The 23,010-nt window shown below is 38.1% G+C and overlaps 1 protein-coding gene and 1 non-coding gene across 2 annotated transcripts in view; one reads left to right on the top strand and one right to left on the bottom strand.

The window, feature by feature from the left end:
* The window catches only part of AGMO (alkylglycerol monooxygenase), a 182,658-nt gene that overhangs the window by 151,120 nt on the left and 8,528 nt on the right, over window positions 1-23,010 (bottom strand). The window contains exons 3-4 of the mRNA XM_065752692.1: window positions 18,057-18,187; window positions 5,625-5,776 (exon numbers count right to left, since the gene is read on the bottom strand). Coding sequence (XP_065608764.1) covers window positions 5,625-5,776; window positions 18,057-18,187 — 283 coding nt within the window. The remainder of the gene's footprint in view (window positions 1-5,624; window positions 5,777-18,056; window positions 18,188-23,010) is intronic.
* LOC136059537 (U6 spliceosomal RNA) lies at window positions 7,065-7,168 on the top strand. The gene has a single exon (XR_010623236.1). It is a non-coding gene; the product is annotated as a U6 spliceosomal RNA (small nuclear RNA).

Raw genomic sequence — 23,010 nt, 5'->3', positions numbered from 1 at the left:
CAAAAAAACAAAACAATACCAAAAAAAAAGAAAACAAAAAACACTTGACTGCCAGCAGAGGAGGTATCCTTCTGGTTTGGTGAGATTCACTATGGGTCTTCTACAAATTTACTGTCCACACTGAAAATTATATAATATGTGGTAAAGGAGCACATCTTATTTCTGTGAAGAAATATAGAAGATATGATTGCAAAAAAATAAGCATATAGAAACAGTGAATGATGTAGTTTATTTACAGAGGAATTTGAAGGCAGGGAATGAATCATAATCACTTGAACTCTCTATTTATTTTTAATTCATGTTATGCTGTCCGCAGGTATTAGATTAGAATCAGTCAGAAGACAGAACAGAAAATATGACAACCAGCTATGGCTTTTGCTATTTTTGTGAGGCAGGGTCAACATTTTAATATCTTGCTCTCCCCCAAGCCTGTTTAAATAATAAGAAAAAATAACTGCCAGAATGACAAAAAATGTATTCCCTAAAATTCACGAGAATATTTTTCTCTTAATCACTGGATATCAGTTCCCTTTGTGATCAATACAAGCTGTGACAAGGGAATGAGCAGAGTTCCGTTCAGTCACTTGACAGGCTCCAAAGTTTTTTGCCTTTCACTGGAGTGAATTTAACATTCTGGATAATCAAGCACTGAATTGCCAGTGAGGTAAACAGTGTCATTTCCTCAAGTGAAAGGACAAGCTTAGAAAAAATAAAAATAAAAAATAGCCACCAGCCAACCATTCCCTTGCACCCCAAATGGAGCCTCTGGCACATAAAGGAATATCCTCATTTACTGCTTTTTTTAGAAAGAAAACCTTGTGTTTCTGACCATGTTCCCAATAAGAAAAGTCAGACATCATTTTAGTACAATGAATTTCCCATAAAACTAAGATCCCTTAAATCCAAAATTATTTCAATATACTATCAATTCTTAATATAAAATCTGCTTAACAAGTCCATTCTGATATACTGACTTCAGACAAGCAGATTATAAAATGCAGATGAAAGGAACACTTCAAAGGCAGGAATGGGTCAGATAAATAAAGATAACACGATCATATGATTCCAATCTTCAAAAATGAGTGGTGAATATAAATGCCGAAAAAAACCTTAGGCTCTACTGTCTCTTTAACAAGCTTACAAGTCCAAATGTATATTTACATTAAATTCTGAATGTAGCATTGCACTAGCAACCAACATGCTCTCAAATATTAGCATTGTTAACTGCAGAATATACATATGTAATTAACAGAAAGATTAGGATTAGTTTTTACTCTTGCCCATTCCTATGTTTTTAACAACATGAACCGTGAGACACTGCCTGCCCCAAAATATCCACACATGGATCACCCTGGTTCCTTATATAAGGATGATTTACCTGCCCATGTACTACTGACTCAAAAAATTCTTTTATGCTCTCCCTAATATCTCCAGGCACTGCACAGATTCTGTGCCAGCAAATCTGGCTTATGCTGCCTCGGTCCTCAATCAGCAGGCACTTCCTGCTCCATTGCTAAATTGACTCCACGATGACTGGAAAATGTTGGATTTCATCAGAGAGAAAGCCAGTAGAAACCTATTTCTTGATGCAGACTATTTAAGTGATTTCATGTATGTACACAGCAGGTTTTTCAGAATTCATTGAGTGGTACAGAGAAGAGCAGCTAGGAATTGCTGAATTGTTCTATGAAACTGTAACTAAAAATGCAGAAGCTAGTTACAGGTAAATAAGGCTAAGAGCAACCCTCCAACTAAAAGAATTTTAGAGATTTAGAACTTCTAAATCTTGGAAATCTTAGAAATCCTCCTCAGCAGAGACTTTCTGTCACAGATTTGAGGCATAGTCTTTCAGAAACAAAGCCAGTCTGAGAATTTGTTCTATCTTCTCTACCTTCTGACTCTTCAGAAGTTGTTTCAGCCAAAAAAGTTGGTCCTGTGGAATGGGAGAAACTGAAGAGCTCAGAGACCATTGTTCCAGAATATGCCTGATTTATTTCTTATGCACCATAAACCAACTGAGAATTAAAAGACACTCCATTATCTCAAAACCTTACACAGCAGCTGCAGAATCCGGCTATAATATACTTATCAGTTGATGCCTATTTTATGCTCTCCACATGCAACTCAAAGCATGGGCTGATATTGGCTCAGCCTGCTGCTGACAGGGACCCTGTCACGTATCCTTCAGCAGCTGACTCGGTCTCTTCAGGCCTGGCAGAACAATGCAGCCGCCAAGGTTGGCCCAGCCGAAGGAAACTTGCTTCTCCCAGGTTGTCTGAGGGGAGGGACACTGAAGCAATGGAAATTCCCCAGCAGTAAAGGAGAACAAAAGAAAAGGTGTTGGAAGCTGCTGTTAAACAGAGACAGGCTCTCTGAACCTGCTGACTGCCAGACCAGGACAGCTTCTCCCAGGGCCTGAAAGCTGAGAGGAGAGACCCCAAACTGCCCTTACAACCCACTGCTCATCACCAACGCATCTCTGAGCGACAGCTCCTTGTTTTTGCATAGGCCTAGAAATCCCTAGATTTCCCCCCCCCACCCCCGGATTAAAAGGTGTGGCTGCTGAAGAAGTTAGTTTACTGAGTCTCTAAATTCCTTACTGCCGCTGTCATTTGTCTGCAACAGGCGTATCAGCGAAGCCAGAGCTCAGGGAGGAGCATGCTCCACCACAGCCAGGGCTCTGTGCTGTCCTGGGACAGGAGAATCCCATTTTCTAGCAGGAATAACTCTGTGAAGTACTCTGCACCTGGAGAGGAAGCTTGAGAAGTAATCCATATATGCTAGATGAAAATATCTGCTAAAAATCCCCTAACCCACGCATATCCTTTCCACTAAAAAAAAAAATAATAATAATTCTGTTATTATACAGCTTATTTTCTTTAGTAGTATGGCCATACTGATTGTTTCTACTGAAACAAAGGAAAAAGTTACAGTGATTTATAAATTCATTAAAACACCAAGAGAAAAAACAGTGGCTAACTAAATTCTCCCACTGACTGCCATGGCATTTGGATCAGACCCAGAAGAATGCTGAAATAAGTGGCAAAACATTTTCTAACTTTTCAGTAGCTATGGCAAACAATGGAAAATGCGAGTACATACTTAGAATAACTTTATCCTTTAAAAAAGAAAAATGAGGTCACACCTAAAAATACTTCCTTTTGTTGCTGTATAACTTCAGTTCATGATAATAGCTATTACATACATATAGCAAAAAGGAAAAAATAGTTTCCCAAGTACTGAGTAAAAACTTGATATTCCACACAAGAGTTTCTGCTACGGAGGAAACTTTAAAATCTGAAAGAATTCAGCCTTCTTATTCAAATAAGAATGAATAATCCAAGTATTGGATGGACAATGTGAAAATAAGGCAGTAAGAAGCCATGAGTTTGACTTATCAAATAATTGCTTGGAGACAGTAAAAGCTATATGACAATGACAAAACCTGAATTTTAGTCCTTAATTTTGAAACCAATTAGTGCTATTATTTACATCCCTAGACAAAGTCTACACAGCTTGAATTTCCTGGGATATATACACATGCTATTAATTTGTAACTCAGCTCTAGAATCCAAGCCTGAATCATCAGGCCCTGTCACTTTCTAGCACAAGGGTGTGTTTGTCCGCTTATACCAGACACTGATCCAGCATCTCCACATCTCCAAGTGCAGAGACATTTTTCAGGAATCTACATTTTAAAAGCCTATCCTACATTCAAATTTTCCTTTCCAACTTCTGAATAAATCTACTTTTGCAGCTGTGTTGCCCTGTTACAGATATTATCACTGCTTAACCAGAGGAAGAGTGTTGTTTACACTAAAATCCTAATTTAGAGTGATTTTCTATAACACTGCATCAGCTTCCTGCTGAGAGCACAGACTCAACAGTGAGCAACGTTTCTGTAGCCTCCAGAACACTAACTTAATTTTTACAGAATAGCACAGTACTGACCTTGAGACATGGACATTTTATTATATGTTTTCCACAGCTTCATCACATACTGAGAGAATTGTCATGGATTTTAATTCTAAAATTGCTAGTGTGATTCATTTCTAAGTGCACAGTCCCAGTGTTCCTCTCAAAATATAGAGGAGCAGATGAAAGTGAATTAACACTTGCTGTAAGAACAGAAAAACGTGCAACTGCTTTAGAAATCTTAGAGTGGATCCTCCTCCTTTCTCCGGCACTGGGAATTTTACCATTGACTCTGGTGAAATGGAGCCAGGCTAGCAATTTTCTAAAACTTTCAGGCAATTATTTTTCAGTTAAAAACACAGGAATATCCTCCCACTCTGGTCCAGTTCTCAGCCGGAGCCGCAGCCCTGCCAGCACTGTTAATGTCATTGTTTGCGAAGTGTATTCCCAGTCTCGCGCACACCCACACAGGGCTCCAGCTCCCAGCCGTGATGTCCCCCCAGCACATTGTTCCAGCTCCCCACGCTTCCTCACCTCCTGCCCCATCCCCCTGTGAGCCCTGGCCCCCCACACCATTGTTGACCCCGCACCCACCCTGTATTGTTCTCCCCACCCGGGAGGGACCCTTCCTACCTCCCACTCCCCATAGAAGCTCATGCTTTCTCACCCACTTCCACATTCTCCACGGACCTATTGGCATCAAAACATTTTCACTGTTTGAAAGCACGTTACATAAACTTTCATTACTAGATTTTACAGCTTTTGCGGGGTTGTGGGCACTTTGCCTTGGGAGGCCCAGTCCAAACTGTGAAACAATGAGACCTCTTTGCTACAGGCTTTAGACCAGGCCTAAAATTAGGACCAATACGAAGTGTTACTGCACTTGCAGACAGAATACAAAAGGCTAGAACAGACATACGTTGTCACCACAGAAAGGAAATACGTAATGTATACAAAGAGGAATTGACATTATAATACCTTCACAATATACGAGAAAGGAAGTAACTGTCATGATTTACACTGCCTCCATTGTTATAATAAATACAGGTTGAATCCTTTTTAACTTCACTTTTAAGGCCAAGTAAGGTTAAAAATGTACTTCTTGAAAAGAGAATAATAATCACATTTAAGTCAAGCATTGATTGCAGACAGGATTTCTGAAATACCTTATAAACATATGTGGGTGTGTATAGACATTTTATACCTTTGTATATCTAAGCACAAAGTAAAAAGACACTTTCATTTATCAATTATGCAATCATTGTTTGGTTGGTGGGGTTTTTTTTTTGTTCTTTTTTTTCCCATAGAAAACAGATCTAAACAGTTGAAGCCATTCAGGTAGCCTACCATTGTTTTGACCACCTTGCTCCTTATTACACTTAGGAGTTGTGCAAATCTGTATTTTTCACATAGGTATACAAATTGTATGTACTTCTTATTTTTTCCTGTAAGATGCTACTTTTGCTGTGTGCTACTTACAAAAATATACTCCCTTTACTCATGAAGAGATATCTATTAGACAAAATGTATGGCATACAAACTCATTTCCATGCTTAAAGTATCAGTGAATCTTCACTAATCCTTGAGAAGAAAGCAATTAGGCATGCCCAAAGTATATTAAGTATAGAAACAAAAAGTAAATACCTCCTTCTGCTCAGAAAAATTTAACACAGTTGGTATTTTGATACACAAAAAGCTGAAACTCTTACCATGACTGATGCGGTGAAACCAGTAGTATGCAAAGTCCACTCCCAGAAACGTCAAATACCATGTCCATGGTGAGTCCCAGGGCAGTTCAAACAGTCTGTAGTTATTCCATACATAGATGTAACTAACTAGGTCGACACTTCTAAATAAAATACTGAAACAGAAAACCAAATAGTTTTAGTGTTCAACACTAGTGTCTTTTTATAATGTACATAAACAAGCGTCCAAGCATCACACTTGTAGTCAAGAAATAACACCACTACTGACTTCACAGACCTGAAGCAAATACACTACTGAGTTCCTTAAAATGAGCTCTCATCCACTTATCAACTGCATTTAGGCATGAATCATGCTCATTAAGCAACCATTAAGAAGTCTTGTGCCTTGCAGGTGGCACAGTGCTCCTGTTCTCACCTGTCTGGAAGAAATTAATATTCAAGTTCAAAGTGTAGTGGCATCATTCTCAATTCAAACTCAAACATTTGATTAGTGTAAAAAAACAAAAATCCTTACCATAATATTGAAAATATGGTGCATGTAGATATGAGACTGAGGACTAAGAGAAATTACTGGAGAATTTTACAGGCTCAAAAAGTGTGCCCATGAGAACTTAATGAGGTTTAACCAAGGCCACATGCAAGGTGTTACACTTGGTTTGAGGCAATCTGAGATAGGAGTACAGACTGGAAAAAGAACTCACTGAAGGCAGCCCTGAAGAGAAGGATTTGGGGGTCCCAATAACAAAAATCTGAACTTGAGCCAACAGCGCATGCTTGCATCCCATAAGGCCAACAGTATCCTGGGTTGCATCAGAACAGGAGCGGCCAGCAAGGTGTGGTAGGTGAGCATCCCTCCCTACTCCACCCTCTAAGGCCCCATCTATAGTACTCTATCCAAGCCTAGGGCTCTCAGAGCTCCTTTTGGAGCAGGCACAGAGGAAGGCCACAAAGATGAACAGAGGGCTGGAGCACCTTTCCTATGAGGGAAAGGTTGACAGAGTTAGAATAATTGATATTTGAGAAGAGAAGGCTCTGGGGAGACTCCATTGCAGCCTTCCAGTACTTGAAGGGAGCTTATACACAGGAGGGGGACTGACTTTTTATGTGGGCCAATAGTGATAGCATGAATAGAAATGGGTATGGCTTTAAACTAAAAGAGAGGAGACTTAGGTTAGATGTTAGGAAGACCTTTTTTCCCTCAGCAGGTGGTGAGACAGTGGCACACGTTGCTCAGGGAGGTTGTGGATGCTCCATTCCTCTAGGTAGTCAAGGCCAAGTTTTATGGGACCCTGCAGCCTGGTCTAGTGGATGGCAACCATGCCCATAGCAGGAGGGCTTGAACTAGATGACCTTAAAGGTCCCCTTCAACCTAAGCCATTTTATGTGATAATTCCTTTTCTACAGTTTCTGACTGATTCAGATGAGTTCATGTTATGGTTTTATGTGCTCGCTTCAGCAGCACATACACTAAAATTGGAATGATACAGAGATTAGCACGGCCCCTGTGCAAGGATGACACACAAATTCGTGAAGCGTCCTTTTTAAGTCCCTATACACCACATGACGTTGTGATGTGGGATATCAATAATACAACAAAAACCATAAAACCATAACAGTTCAGTATAGAGTAGGATTTAATACCAGGATTGGCACAAGAGATGTGTGAGAGCTCATTCTGAGAATGCCTTGTGTCTCCGTACATATCAGCACATTTGTGTCATTTCTCAGTGGCTCTTTTTTTTTTTTAGCTTATCTTCCACATAAGTGATTTCAGTGATTAAATTTACTGCACAGCCCCCAAAAAATACTTGAATCAGCAGAACTAAAAAAGAACATATATCAGTGTTTTCTCAGGTTGTGAAGCAAGGTTTTTGGAAGAAAAAGTACATGTCTACTGGCCACATGGAACAGCATTGAACACTCCTGAAAATAGCCTGGTCATGCACTCTACTTTTCAGCAGCTGGACTAAAACAGAGAAAATAAAAAAATGTTGCTGTTTTATTTCATGAACCATGCTCTCACTGAACTTTGTGGTCATCTTTGCATTTTCACAGAGACATATTCAGTAATTCTACACTTCCAGAATTAGAACCTCTTTCCATAATAGTATTTTAAATAAAATTATTAATAAGGAACAAATTAAGTTGAAAATCCAAAGTTCTCAATGTCAGGCATCAAGCAAAATAACATTTCATCTTCTCTGCACGATGTGGTCAATGTAGCTTTACAAGGAGGTGCTCCTTGGGAAGATGAGAAATAATATCATTTCCACAGCCAGCTGCTACATCTTACACACAACTATCTCATTCCTACACCTACTAGAAATATACCAATTCATCTCTTAGGCAAAAACAAAACAAAACTCAAACACTTTCATTTTGGCAGCTGGCAGATTAAGGATTTCTCTTGAGTCGCAACGGCAGGTGTATCTGCAACTTCAAAAAAAACCCACTGATCTATGCCCAGAAGTTGGACCATACACACCTGGAACATGTTTAATTTTCATAAGAGCTGTGTTCTATAAATATTTTTAAAGAAGATTATACGTGTCCAACCAGATTTTTGCAATTCACCTCATGAGGCATCTGTAAAGGTTGGTATAAATTCTCAATCACTTTCACAACAGGTCAGAAGGGAGCTGATATTATTCAAACACAAAGAAATGGGCATTTCTTAACATCTTTTCAATGGCCAGGAAATTTAAAACACCTTTTGCAACATACAGTATCAGTTATTATTAGGTACTGTTTTCTTACTTTATTCTTTTGCTTTTATTAACATATAATGCCTTTGCAGTACATCCAAAGATATGTGGACTGGTACATTTCCTCCATTTTTGATCACCTTTCAATATTTCACCCCTGAGTCTTTTTTTTTTCCTTCATTTTTTCCACAAGCTGAGGCCAAGGTGTAAAATTTGAGCTACCCTCGCAACACATTTTTTATGTTTAATTTGCTGTACAAGTCAGAATTTGCTTATTCTTTCCTTCATGCTTGAATCACAATTCTACAACACATACCACTGGATGATTACTATAATTAATTTGGAGTAATCCATCATATCACTATGCAATGCTGGAAAAAAAAAATTGCTTAGCTAAGATTTTTTTTTTTAATTTACAGCGTGATAGATAGAAAAGTCCACAGCTTGCATTCAATTATAACTCTGAAAGTTCACTTGGAGTTTTAAAAGTTTATATTGCCCATTTTTTCTCCCTCAAGTTCCATTTTCACTTCTTGAAAATACTGAAGAGAACTTAAGAAAACTTTTTCATCATTTAAATGTTAGTTTTTAACCATAAACATGACAGAAGCAGATAGGTAAGACTTTTGCCATCTAGTCCAATCCTCTGCATAAGGAGCAATAAATCCTAGAACACACAGACTTCATAGAAAATCTTATTACATACATTACATAGATTAACCTTCACAGATTTTGAATATGCCTGTTGAAAACTCTTATGATGTGCAACGTATGCACTTAGGTAACTGTTTTCACTCAGAGAAATGTTTTTTATCTCCTTGTTTCTAAAGTTAATACATACTTAATTTAAAGGTGACAATATTTGTTTTAATAAACCATTTCCCCTTTCTCCTTCCACTGGGTCAGATTATCACTTCCTCTAATTAAAGAAGTCCAAGAAGGAAATTCTGGGAGATGAACTCTCCATGTGGACATGAAGATCTACTTATGGTAGATCCCAATGGGATAATGAAGGAGGGAAAAGGTGGAGAAAATTCCACTGGAAGAACAGGCAGCTGACTCCTTGCAAAGAATACCAAGTCCTGTTTTGCTTCCTCCAGCTCACAGATCAACCTTTGAGCCTGGAATCATATTTCAAGAAAAGCCTCCATGGTCTCCAGGAAAGTCACCAAAAGTGAGAAGGATCGGGGGACAATAGCTGTTGTCTCTCTGAGCACTGGGAAAGAACCATATGTTGAAAGTCAAGACCGCAAGGAGACAGCCTAGGCTCTTGCCACTGCTGCAGTCACCACCTCACATCACACTGGGACACGACCTGGGGCCCCTGAGTTAAAAAACACAGCTCTACAGCTGGACCTACAAAGCCTCAGCTCTCAAGAGCTTTAACAGACTTGCATCCTTGGAGGTCAGACACAGAGGGAAACATGTTAAGACACCTCGGTCAGGAGGTTATATTATCATTAAAAATAGTGAGATTACTAATGCATTGTTTCCCTGGGTTAAACAAATTAATCTTTCCCAGCCCGATTCAAACTACATCAATGTAAAGTTTCAAAATGTTGAACAAAGGCAGTCCTCTGTAATTGGAAATTATTCAGCCTATATACGTAACAGCAGGATGCATGAATAATTAAAAGCTCTGTAAGCTTTTGTTTCAGAGTGGAAAGCATAAAGATTTCCATTTCCAAAGACCCTCATAGAGCTTTCTTTTCCAGATGAAAAACTAGCTCCAGTCACAATTGAAATAAACATTTTGATAACATGAATTCAGTAAAGAGAAGAAAGGGGAAGGAGATAGAGCCTTGAGAAAATGTCCATTTGCAAAACAAAGCAAACCTCCTGCAACCGAAATCCCCTTTTATTTCCTGTACAGGTGCCAGGTCTTGAACAGACACCCAATTTATTACCTTGTCAGGTGACTTATTAGGGTTGACACAAATCGAACTGAAATATGCCTGACACACCGCAGTCAAGGCTTTTTTCACGCTTTAGCACAAAGCCAAACTTTCCACAAGATGGAGGGAAGGGGAGAGGGAGCTGTGGGAGTTCTATTCCCTGTTTTCTATCATCAAGATGAATATGATCCTCTCCCATTCTTAATATGCAAAATCAGTCATGAAATAACCTAAGGCTAAAAAATAATTCACCAAAATGATACATCTGGGAAATGATTATCAGACTCTGCAAAGCCCTTGATTACAGGAAATAGCACCTACATTTTGAAAAAATGTTCCCACCAGACACAAAAGCTGAATCAGAGTCTCTCCTCTTCCTCAGTTTGGCTTTCTTCTCTGTCATTTTAGCCTAAACAATGCAAATCCCCGGTTTTCCTGAAGTGGAAAAAAACCCTATTAACTCCAAAATAAAGTGACATAGAGGTAAATTTGGTATCCCTACTAGCTGCTTTACATGACCTGTTCCCCAGGATGTCATCTGACAAAGCTGACCTGTTGTTCTCCAGACCTGATCCTGCTATACTTCATTTTTTGTCCTTCAATTCAAGACACTAATATTAATTTCTAATAGTGGGTGGTATTGTACATGAAAAAAGAGGTTTTGGAAACAAAAGACAGTATCATAATTCTTAATATGTCCTGCCTATATAATTTGAGTCACTCGTTTTTTGTATTGCTCTTTTATACATAAAGAAGCAATCAATATAGTAAATAATAAAAAAGCCAATATTAAGCACTTAAATATTTTCTTGTGAAATTCCACTGCCTTTCATGGTACAACCCACAGCAGCAAAACTCTTTTAGTAAACTTTCAAACTAGTCATCTTTAAAAATCTCAAATTCTAATTTAATTACTTCTGTATACCTCTGGCATAGTAGCTTCTGTATACTTCTGGCATAGTAGCTTATACTTCTTCCTTTATAAGAATGGAAATTGCATTTTCTTAGATCTATTTATATCTAGCCAGAACACTGAGCAGCAAATTGAGGTCCAGTAAATTTAGGACATGCAGTGCTAGAAGATTCTAAAATATGATTTTCTGTGACACAACAGACCTGATGTTTTAATGTTTATACAAATAACACCATACAAGTGTAAGCCAAGAGCTTGCTTAGTATGTTCTCTCAATAAAGAATCTATTTTGAACTTTCCTACTTGCAGAAGAAAGGCTGTTCCACTGAGGTCAGCAAATCTGCATTAGCGTTTGAGTTAGATAAGGAACAAGCTTATTATAGTCTCAAATGTGCAAGCAGAAGTTTTGAGTTATCTAGAACAAAAAGCAATAATGTGACTGTTCTCATAGTTAAATAACCTCAGAGAAACATCAGTTAAAGTAAAAAAACATTTACATAAAAATTTCTAGTGAACAGCTTTTGCCGTGTTTCTGAATTTTTAAAGTCAGTTTGCTTTTGTTCACACAAGACTAATATTTTCACTGATTTACAAAATCATGGAGAGATTTTTCCCTAATTTCCAGAGCTACTAAGTGTTGACCCAGCAAATTGTTGCCAGTTCTAAAAATGCTACCCCGGTGCTCCATCTAGTGGAATTCTGATTTAAGCCTAATAAATCTTTCAGCAAAGATCAGTTCTTTAGTCAGAAAGGTACTCTACCTTACCAAAAATTATAGAATAAAAATATATGCAAGAACTAAAGGGTTGGAAAAATCTGAATATTTTGTGAGCTTCAGAGATTACTGAATTTAATGACATTTTTTATAAGAGTAAACCCAGTTTCACAGCCTGTATTTTCACAGTAGAGGACAAATATCTGAGAATAAAAATAAATTCAATCAACAAGTCATGCTAGTGCAGAACTGGGCTCTGATATTCATGAAATCAGAAGCCTTTATTTGGTCTACTGTCTGGAAAATAAGAAGTGATTCAGCACTGAAAATGTAGACAAATACAAATTCTGAAAACAGCTGTCTTGTTATTAAGAGGCTACAACTCAAAGGAGTAATTGGCTTCCTGACAGGCTCGCATGAAACATGGCAAGCTCTTGAACGTCATAGTAGGGACTACCAGTTGTTTCAGTCAACTAGTTTGAGAACATCCTGATTCTCCCAAGTCTCTTTCCTCAATTCTGCTCTTTAATGCTTACTACCTTATACATCATTTCATTAGAAAGTCCAGAGCCTTAAACTCTGGCAGAGCTTTCTGTAGTCATCATCAGAAAGTAGCACGCTACGCACGCCAGGTTGTCTACAGCTATTCACTGGTACTCCTGTGCTCTGCCAGCAGCCATGCTTGCACAGATGCTTTCCAGCATGTGTCTCAAACAAAACAAATCAGGTCTGCAAAGTTGTCAGTTCAGACTCCTGAGTGCTACAGGGAAGCACACACCATTGGCAGAGGTGGAGATGGTAACAGGGGAGCAGAGAGGTGGCAGTGAACACCGGATGGCAGGCAGGAAGCTGGCATCTTTTATGGGCACAGCAAGATACGAACTTTTCCAAATCAAGCATAGCTTGCTGCACCAGATTTATAAGGCTGTGCTAAGCTAATGCAGCAAGAAGATATGCAACCCTCATGAGGATTAAATAAACATATATTTACTGAGTTAGCCCCACTCCACTCATTGATGATGAAGTAGGCCAACAAGAAAAAGGAATTAGACCAAACCAACACTGTTCACATAGAGTCCCTGCTAGGAGCTTAACTGAACTGAGTTAGAAAATTTCCTTCCAGAGTCAGGTCTGCCTGTGGAAAATGCTGCCAATTTCCATGCGCAGCTATGCCCTCTTTCTGGTGCTGTTTATCCTACTCTAATTGCTTTACCTACAGAGAATTAGTGACTTATTTCAAAACTTATTCTTACAGAGCTGTGAGGGCTATGACCTTTGGCAAAATGTGGGAACAATTAGCAGAGCATATGGGATAGTGCAGCCAAGGGGATATTCTTATGAAATACATAACTATGCAACCTATTTGAAGAGAAGGAGGAACAGGGTGGTGAGTAGATTCTGTCTCTTCAAGCTTGTTACCTATTAAAATCTTTTTTATGGAAACTTCTATTGACAAGCAGTGTCTAAATTGCCGTAGGCAGCTGCTAAAGTCATGGAGTTGCATACAGCTTCAATGGAGACTAAGCCAGTCCAGCTGCTGGCTGCCCATCCTCCTCAGCTGCCTATCTCTCTGCAGTTAAGCAAATACCTTTTGTTCATATATTGATCTGAAATACATTAACACAGGATCAGATGGACACCTGAACGAACACAAGAGAAAGGGATGACTATGTAAAAGAACATAGGAAGGACAGAAGTGCAGTAGTCAGAAGTTTGGTCGGTGTAGGGGCTCAGCAGCCTTGCAATTTAATCAGGTTAAGAGATTACCTTTCCATTTTGGCCCCATCTGCTCATCACTGCCCTAAGTCTAGTGGTTACCAGCCCTCAGACCTGCCAGCATAATTGCATGCATAGCTGCTCCCTGACCCAGCTCTGTCAAAATGAATGCAGCTGAGCTTAAACACCTCTTTTATAGTTCTTGGGGGGCTTTTGTTTCTGCTTTTAGCTGGATCACTTTGTCAGGACCAGGTTAGGGAGCAATTAAATGTGCAGTTATGTTGGCAGATCTGAGGGGGCAGCTGGACCAGAAGCAACACATCTGACCATGGTCTAAGTAAACATCTGTCCAAAGCTTTATTCAAACAGATGTGGGCAAAAACGTAGCTAATAATTATATTTTCACTTCACAACTTTGCAAGAGACTGCACGTATCAAATTTTCTTCTAAGAGATGCAATCACAAATTCAGGAGATTATAATTTTCTGCAGTCTTAAGCATAGTGAAGTATCTAGCACCTGAAGAAGCCAGGACTTACTTCAAATGGATGTACTGATGCAGGCAGACAGTTTGCGTTCTGTTAGGACACTGCCAGCCCCATGGGGTTGTGAATTCCTTGCACCAATCTCAACCAAAGGTATTCTAATCATTTCTGCACTCAATCCTGGTTCTGTTTTCAGATTGCAATTTTGCATGCATTTAGAAGCAGGTAGCTCAGTACTACAACAAAAGAATCAAGTATTTCTAATATTGCTGCCTCAACTGCTTTTTTTTTTTTCTATGCACATTTCTTGTCCTGGGACAAGATTTTGTGAAGCCATGGTAAGAACTGATACATGCTAGTATTACAGGGGGAGGTGCACAACGTACTTTCTGGGCTACTTTATCACAGAGCAACACAAATCCTGATGTTGGGAAAAGGGGAGAGAAGGATCAGAGACAGGAATAAGCAAACAGAAGTCCAAGTCAGGCAAGGGTATTTCATTTGGCAGCAGTGCTGGCATAAACTGTATGTGAAACCACCCCTTCAATCTCACTTCTGGAAAAGAATTACATAAAATCCAGATCATGTACAGAATTGAACTGTACTGGTTACAGGAGAATCAGGATTTGTACTCCTTTGAATCAACTCCTACTGAAGTGCAAGTATCTTGAGATGCATAACTTGAGCTAACCCAAAAGCACTTTCTGATGTACAACACCACTTCAGAGAACTTTAACCTCCCCTGCTTTGTAAAGCAAAGTATTTAATATATACATATTGGAACATTCTCCTCAGAAATAGGAAATTTAATTACAGATTTGACTGACAAAACCATTAGGTATAAATTCACACACATACTATGACTGTGTTGAAGAGTTGTGCACTGAGAGCTGGCAATTGAGCATGACCAAAAAGAACAGAGACATTCCCAACTAGTTTGAAAATGTACCTACCTCAGTTATCCCCCAAACACTTTTTGATTTATGTTCTGCTGCTTTAAAAGGAGAAATGGGCCAATATGAAATAATACACATACTTGAATAGTGGATATTTATACCCAAAATAAACTTTCTCTTGGGAGAATATTTTTAAAGCAGCATTTCAACCCTCCTGGAAATGGTTTGTTAGAGAAGTTAGTTATTTGTTTAGAATAAAGTTCTCAGAAATTTTTTAACCACCAACATTTAAGTTGCAGGAAATAAGGTTAATAATTCAAATTTTTCCCTTCCCTCCAAATTACTTTTCATTGTATATAAAATTTAGCATTCATACATGCAGAGGAGTGTACAGTACGTATTAATGCAGAGAAAATTGTATTTAAGAAATGTATGGACTATTTTAGACAAAGCGATACGCATATGCAAAGCGATTCTACTTACTACATGCTGTCGAGTCTAATAAGTCTAAAACAAAACACATTACCTGGTCTGATTAGACTTTTCCTCTTGCACCTATATTTTTTTATATTTGGCATACAAATATCAGTAATTTATGATTTGCATTTTCTCCAACAATGAAGTAAGAAACACTGAATAAATACTGTTTTCCCCGAAGAGATGCAGTACTTGTTATACAGACTGTGAAATGGAAAAACATGCTCACAGGATGAATATGGCCTGTGACTCCTTATTTTTCCATAAAAACTAAAGACCTCCATGCAGTGATGCATCTGAAGCTTCATTCTAACTAATAGACTGAAGCCCACCATTTTAGATTCAACCACAGACTTTTTTTTAAGGAAGTGGCAAACCATTGCTGCTAGTTGAGAAAATGAAAATTAGTCCCTGGGAGAGGATACAATCAATGGTGTGTTAATCTAACCTTCAGCTGTTAATGATTTGCACTACTATTTCCCCTGATGCTGTGGGTTCTGCTGAAATATTGTTTTAGCAGTTTCTGTCAGCTTTCCATACCTTTTTTTCTGCCTGAAAGGGAAAGACTGAAGTGAAAATCTTAGCAATGAGTTTTGTGCGCACTAGTTTTTTTGTTGTTTTTTTTTTCCCCCTCAACCCAGTTCTTTCACAACATAGAAGCAGAGGACAGAAGGGTAAACTGTTCTGTTTTTACAGTTCAAGCCCTTTTGCCAGTCTGATATTCCCTACTCCTCTTACTTATAAAAAGGAGTGTCTATTCTAAGCAGTCACTATTAGAACTTTGACACACAACTGAACAATTTAGAAAATCTACTTTTTGCCTGCTTCTTTCACATTCAGTCAGAAATTTCAGAGCTTTACAGAATTCTTTTCCAGAAAGAGTCCCTGAGAGGTGTCTTGTGTTTCCAGCCATGAGAGAGCGATGCAAATGACCTGGATGAGACTCCTTATTCTGGTAAATCAATGAATAAGTGTCCTAATCCTGTAGATTTACCTGGTCCTACAAAGTTCATGCTCCGTAAGGCCCATTTAGATCACTCAAAATAACTTTACAAAATATTTCTTACTCAAAAGAAAACTGCCTAGCCCACAGCCAAATTCTGTAGCAAAGCACTGAGTGCCAAAATAATAAAAGTACTCAGCACCTTGCTAAGCTGTGTTCCACACGTGCAACATTAGTTTTCTTAACAAGCATTTGTTCCAGGAATTAGTGCCTCTAAAGCATTTTAGTATTCCTTAAATGCAGCCAAAAGACCTTACAAAGCCATTTAAACTTCATCACACATATCTCAGTCCTTGTTTAATTTCATCAGACCTGAATATTTCAGATAAGAAAAATAAATATGGTAAATCTGAAGTATACTACTGTCTAGAAAAATATAAGTTAGTTGAAGAAAATGATATTTGAGCTATCTCAGTTTCAGCTGCATGAAAAGAGGGTAAGCTTTCATTAGCATTCTGCTTTGGTGCACACAAGTCCAATACTTAAATATTTAATTTATCATATCTTAAAATATGAAACTTAATGTTCCTCCTTCACAAGGCTTATAAAAAGTGCAGAAAATGGTTTGAATATAGACTTCTCACTTTCTCTTTATTACAAAGTCTAAAAATACCATACAAATTCAAACATCTAATGAATAAAAAAGTAGAAAACTTTCAGATTTCAGAATTAAAGAACAAAATGAATATGACTTGTCAATATGGATTTCTTTGTTGTTGTTTCTGTGCTTTTTGAATGTATTTTATCACTAACTTAGATTGTAAAATTCACAGTGACAAGAACAAGGAATCTGTAAGTGGCAAAGGCTGCATTTCACCAATTCAAAACATTTTAGGATGATCAAATATATCATCCATATATTTCTGTGTGGCCAAATTTAAGAAAACACTGCCTATGAATGAGGAACGTAAACCACAATCTAAAAAAAGTATGTGAGGATGAAAGATGGCTCAAAAGACTAACAGGGACCTGGGATACATAAAGAGAGGAAGAAAAAGTAGAAATAGAGAACAAATGACTTCATTACTTGGCACTGACGTAGCAGTTTCTGAAATATGGAGTGCATTTGAGACATCAGCACTAAGAAGGCTGAAAAACTGTTGAGAATTCAAGAAAGAACTGTGGGAATATTGGAAAGAATTGAAAATGTACTATTATAGTCAAATTAAAATAACTGAAACTTTTCTTTTTGTAATGAACAAATTACATGCAATGATGGCAATCTGCAAATTCACACATAAGAAACAGAAACCTAACCCCTCATTAACAGAAAAAATGTAATGAAATCTATCATCTGGAAGTTCACATCATGAAAAGTTAGATCTAAAACACAATATTCCTCAGAGCTCCTGAAAAGCACTTAAGAATTATTCAGAGTCTCATGTTAGTATATATTTAGTAATTAATAATAGATATTTATTTAAAATATATCCACCATGAAGTATTTCAAGTTAGTTGTATGACTTCTATGCAGAAGAGAGAAAATATCAATCATATTTACAGCATTTCTCTCAAGCACTGAAGTCTTCTAGAAGTCCACTGAAACCAGACAAGGTAGTGACTTGATTCAAAGAACTTTGAATCGTATGCCTAATAAAGTGACCTTAAGCTAATATAATGTGCATACTTACTCTGGAAGTCGAGACAGGATACCTAATGAAAGAGAACTTATGCCATCGTTGATCCGACCTGGCAGTTTATGATGCTGAACCCAGCTGACAGCAAATTCCAACACAATAAAAGCAATGAAGAATGGGATACTCTGGAAAACAATAGAAGGAAAAAAAAGTCACTTGACAAGTAAGATGAGACCCCTCTTCTCAAGGTCCTTAGAAGGAAGATTTTGCTCAGAAGGTGAAGGCTCTGGAACTGGTACCCAGAGAAAGGAGGCATTCCTGGAAGCATTGAGGACCAGGTTGGAAAGGGCCCTGAACAGCCTGATCCAGCAGGTGGCCCACAGCTACCACATTGGGTTTTTAAGTTCCCTTCCAAACCAAGCCATTCTACAACTCAAAGAGCAGCTTATGTCGCCAAATACTTCACAGATTGTGTAACACAAGGGAAAGCGCAGCAGAGCAGCAAAGCCTCAGGGCATGAAGAGTGAGGATCTACTCAAACACAACTGGCACAGAAATAATAAAAACAAACTGCTCATGCTCATCTTCAGAAGGCCTGTAAAGCTCTCAAGTAAGCAGACACCTCCAAATAAGACAACTTTGCCTCCACTGCCAACCCTTAAATGAGGTGTGGGAAGGGGTGGATCCTGGCTTCAGCCCTTCCAGTCACTAAGGTGCATTGCTTGCAGCTGAGCTTGCATGGGTGGTCCTGCCTTCCTACAAGGTGCTCAATTACTGGTTCAAGCTGTGACCTAGAATTTCCACTACAGGTTGGCTGTTGTCTTTCTAGCTACTACTGCACCCTGATAAACAGTAATACTCCTCATGGATTTTATAAACAAGTACAACTCACTAAGCTGTCATTTCATATGTACAACCAGCATAAATCCAATGTACTAACCCCATGCAATATTATTTAATATCGTCTGCACATAAGTTATTAAACAGCAACAAAACAAAATACAAAAGTCCAGAAGTATTTCTCATATTTGAGTAAATCAGTGATAGCAGCAACATTAGTGGACTCCTCTAACCCCAAGGTAAAACAGAATTGGCTTTCAAGTTGTTTTGTGTTTCTGGAAAGTGTCAGTCACTGAATCTGGCATCCAAAAACACCATCTAAAGAGGCACTAATGTGAATTTTGTTATACTTGGAATATCTGTTGCCATGCTTTTTACTGCAGACAGTAACAGCTCTTCTGTATGCATTTTTCACCAGAGAACCTAGAAGCTATGTTAATTAAGTATGAAGCCCTTTCCAATCTAGGCCTTAACATGTTCTCTTTACAGATCAGTTAGCAATGATGCAGTGCACCCTTTTTTCTTTTGTGTTGCACTAGCTGTCCAATCATTTTCTGCCTTCCAGAAGAAAACTGTAATATTGTGTGAGACAAGCATTTTTCAGTCACAACATTGCTTCAGTCTAGGAATTAACTCAGACTGCATATCTTGAATCTCAGACCAATGGGCAAATTGAAAATACACAAAAGCTGTACCCGGTAAAGTATGGGCATAACTAGTAATAGCATTGGCAACATTAATGTGACAATACCATGCTTTATCAGTGCAAACAGATTGCTACAGATCTTTCCGAATTTTCACAAGCATCCTGAAGAATGAAAAAAGATTAATCAGCAGTAATTGGCAGAGAACATGCATTCAGGGTTTTTTGTTAGTTAGTTTAGTTTTGTTTTGATTAATGCTGAAGTCCTAATAGTCCTTGTAGTTCATAGGAAGAAAAAGTGATGAGGTGGCAGTGACCAGCCCCCACCAGCCACCATCATCACCACTAAAGGACACGCGGCAATGAACATAGGGAGCAACAATTTTCTTTCCATCAGATCTTTGTGCACATGAACATTTCTTAAATCATCTCACTCTGTAGGAAAATTTAGGTCACCATTTCTGTGGTATTAAGGCATAAAACTCCCACCATGTTTTGAAGGGATAGAGAAATGCAACAGTAGTGAGTTCTTTATCCCACCATTAATTGGAAGCAGCATACTGTCAGTCATGTCCCCCTTAGTCTTCTATCACTGCCCCCTTGTAGTGAACTGCAAACGTGTACCCACATACTGAAACTCCATAGTGCCTGTGACTATACTGTATCCTCATGGAAGAAGCACAATGCTTCTGCAAATGCCACTGCAAAATCTAAGATGCCACTGCATTTTAGAGGGTGCTCATTTTTGTTGCCAAGTGAGACATGATCCAGGAATTCCTACCAGGCTGGAACACCAAAGAGACTAAGATGGATATAGACCAGATTGCTCAGTCGAAAAAGAATGGGATGATTCAAACCATGCAAGCAGCAAGAGATTTATAGTGTCTAGGAAATGCGAAAGTTCATAAACTGCAGCAGCTCAGGGTTAGGTTACAATAACAGATGAACGGAGATTAATATCAACATGGCACTTTTTAATTTAGATGCCTAGCTTGCATTTTAGATATCTAAAGGCCTCTTTGGGATACACACTAGCTGGTGATATAAAACCTCTGAAAGCAAAGGAAAACCTAAGGATAAAGCCTAAACAGCTCCCAGCAAAAACAGTGTGGTAAATCTTCTGATATTTGAAATGATTAAAAAACTACCCTCCATTTGAAATCAACGGAGCATTCCAGAAAAAAATATAAATAGTTCTTGTTCTGTTTTAACTCCTTCATTTTTATGCAGATAAGATTGTTAATAGTTGTGTTTTTTTTTTCTTTTAGTTGCTATATCTAAACAACAGATCCCTAACTAAAGAGATAAAAATGGTCTTAGTAAGAAGAACTAAGAAATATTCGACCACAATATTAAGAGCATAGACTCTAGCATAGACTATAGGCAGGTTTGAAGTTATAGATATGGAGCAGCAGAAGCACCACTGCAAATTGAATGGACTCCGAGCAGAATAACTGGAATTCTTTATTCATGAAATGAAAGCAGCACACAAGAAATATATGATGGTTATATTCTGTGCAGCACTTTACCTAGTAACTTCTGAAATGGTTAACATACTTGATTTTATACTAATACAACTTCTTTCCCATTGATTTCATTAAATATTTTCTTCCCACCGTGAAGCTGTGAGGCAGCCAACATTTGACAGCACTTTTTGACTCACAAATAGGGAGTGTCATAATAAAAAGGATAAAGAAACATTCAGGCAGTCTTAAGCCCCTGCCCATCAAGGATCTTGTAAAATTTATGACATACCTCTTGGTATCTAAGAAATTACTACCTCTCTCCCACTCATATACATTAGGCACTGTTCAAAGCAGATCAAAGTGATCAACTGTGTTGAGACTAGTATGTACCATTTCTATAAATATAATACCTAGTGGTTATTTTCACAGGTCAGGATCTCCGCAAGTTAGAAGTCATCTAAATAAAAGAAAAAGGTGGACAGCAGAAGGGTAACAATTAAAACAGGAAAAAAGGAGGTGAACAATAAAGCAGACAATAATTTTGAGTAGCCTAAGCATGTCTTTTTTTTTTTTTTTTTTAATTTGGGTTAGTATTCTTTTTGATTGGTTGTTGACTTGGTGGTTTTTGTTGCTGATTTTGCTTTTTATTTTTTTAATTATTTCCTTATTTATAACAACAATAAAGACATTTAAGGAACCTGAGGAGGATAGGTAGTTCTGGCAAAATTTTTAAGTATTGCCTCTGCAAGCAAACTGGCACAACATTAAGTAATAGCCACTGTTTGACTCCCGGGTCAGGGACAGCAGCTGGCCCATTTTGATATCTTCTGATCTATAAATATTCTACTCTGTTTCCAGTTTCTTTCTCTTCATCCATCACCAGAAATGCTTAATGGGGATTTACATTAGTTTTTGTGGGTTTTGTGTGTAACTGAGCCATAAATCGAAAGTCTTACATTGAGTAAGAAAGTTTCCCTTACAAGTAACTAATACTTAGAGAATGTGAAAGACCATTTTAAACCAATTTTTACTTCATACAGTTGCAAAAAAATAATACTCTTAGTTGAAACTCAGCATAAATTCACCATTTTATTGCAAGCCTTTAAACAGTTTGTTTTCTCAAAGTCCCAGGTCCTCGTAATGTAAGAATCTCATCTTTCACATAGAACTAAATAAGCAGGTTCTGTGCCTCATTATTTAGAAGCAAAGACTAAAAATGTGGATTGAGTGTAAATGTGAACTTAATCTTTAGGCTTTACAAAATAGAGAGTAAATAGAAAAGAAAAACAGTAATTACTAAGTTTAATGTTTCCATTTTAGGGCTCTCAGCAGAAGGAACTGGTACACTCTCCTCTGAGGTCTGACTACAGAAACATCTTTACTGAGCGTAAGTGATAATTCCAGAATGTAACAAGAAGCAAAGTGAAATTGCTTCTGTTCATGAAAATAATGAACAACAAGGATTCCCTCAGCTCATCTACTAAGTGTGGGAGAATCCAAGAAATAGAGCATGCAAAGTATATTCTTAGAGCCATAGCAGAGGATGCTTGCAAAAAGACAAAGTAAGCACTGGTATCCATTGCTGGAGTCAGGGTCTTCTAACCTGGGGAAATACAACTGACTTACTTCACTTTTTTAAACTAAGAGAAAATCAAGGCCCTCCAAGTCCACATGACAAAATCTCAAATAAAAATAAACGCCATAACTGCGGTCCAGAATTTGGACTCCTTTTCACAGAGTTTTGGAAAACAGCTGGAAGGGTTATTTTTCCATGTCTCTGCTGCAGAGCTTTGCTCATAGGTCTTTGGTAACTGATCTGCCTATGTTTTGAATGGTACCTGGGGCTTTCACATACAGCTATGCCAAGAAACAGAGCACAGTGCAGAGGAAAGGAGCCTCTCTTACTCTGAAAATTGAAGCAATATAACCACAGTGAGAAAGTGCATTGAACAATTTAGGTTAGGCTATTTGATTTTCAAAATCAGAGCTGCTTCACCATTTCTGTCATTTGCTTCATAGATGTAACAACACAAGCCCAAAGGAGCTGCTCCTACAAAAT

Source organism: Cyrtonyx montezumae, unplaced genomic scaffold (genome assembly GCF_038088225.1).
Source record: "Cyrtonyx montezumae isolate F1298 unplaced genomic scaffold, pur_monq_1.0 scaffold_8, whole genome shotgun sequence".
Classification (NCBI taxonomy): Eukaryota; Metazoa; Chordata; class Aves; order Galliformes; family Odontophoridae; genus Cyrtonyx; species Cyrtonyx montezumae.
The sequence above is the reverse complement of the archived record's forward strand: the minus strand, read 5'-3'. Positions and strand labels throughout refer to the sequence as shown.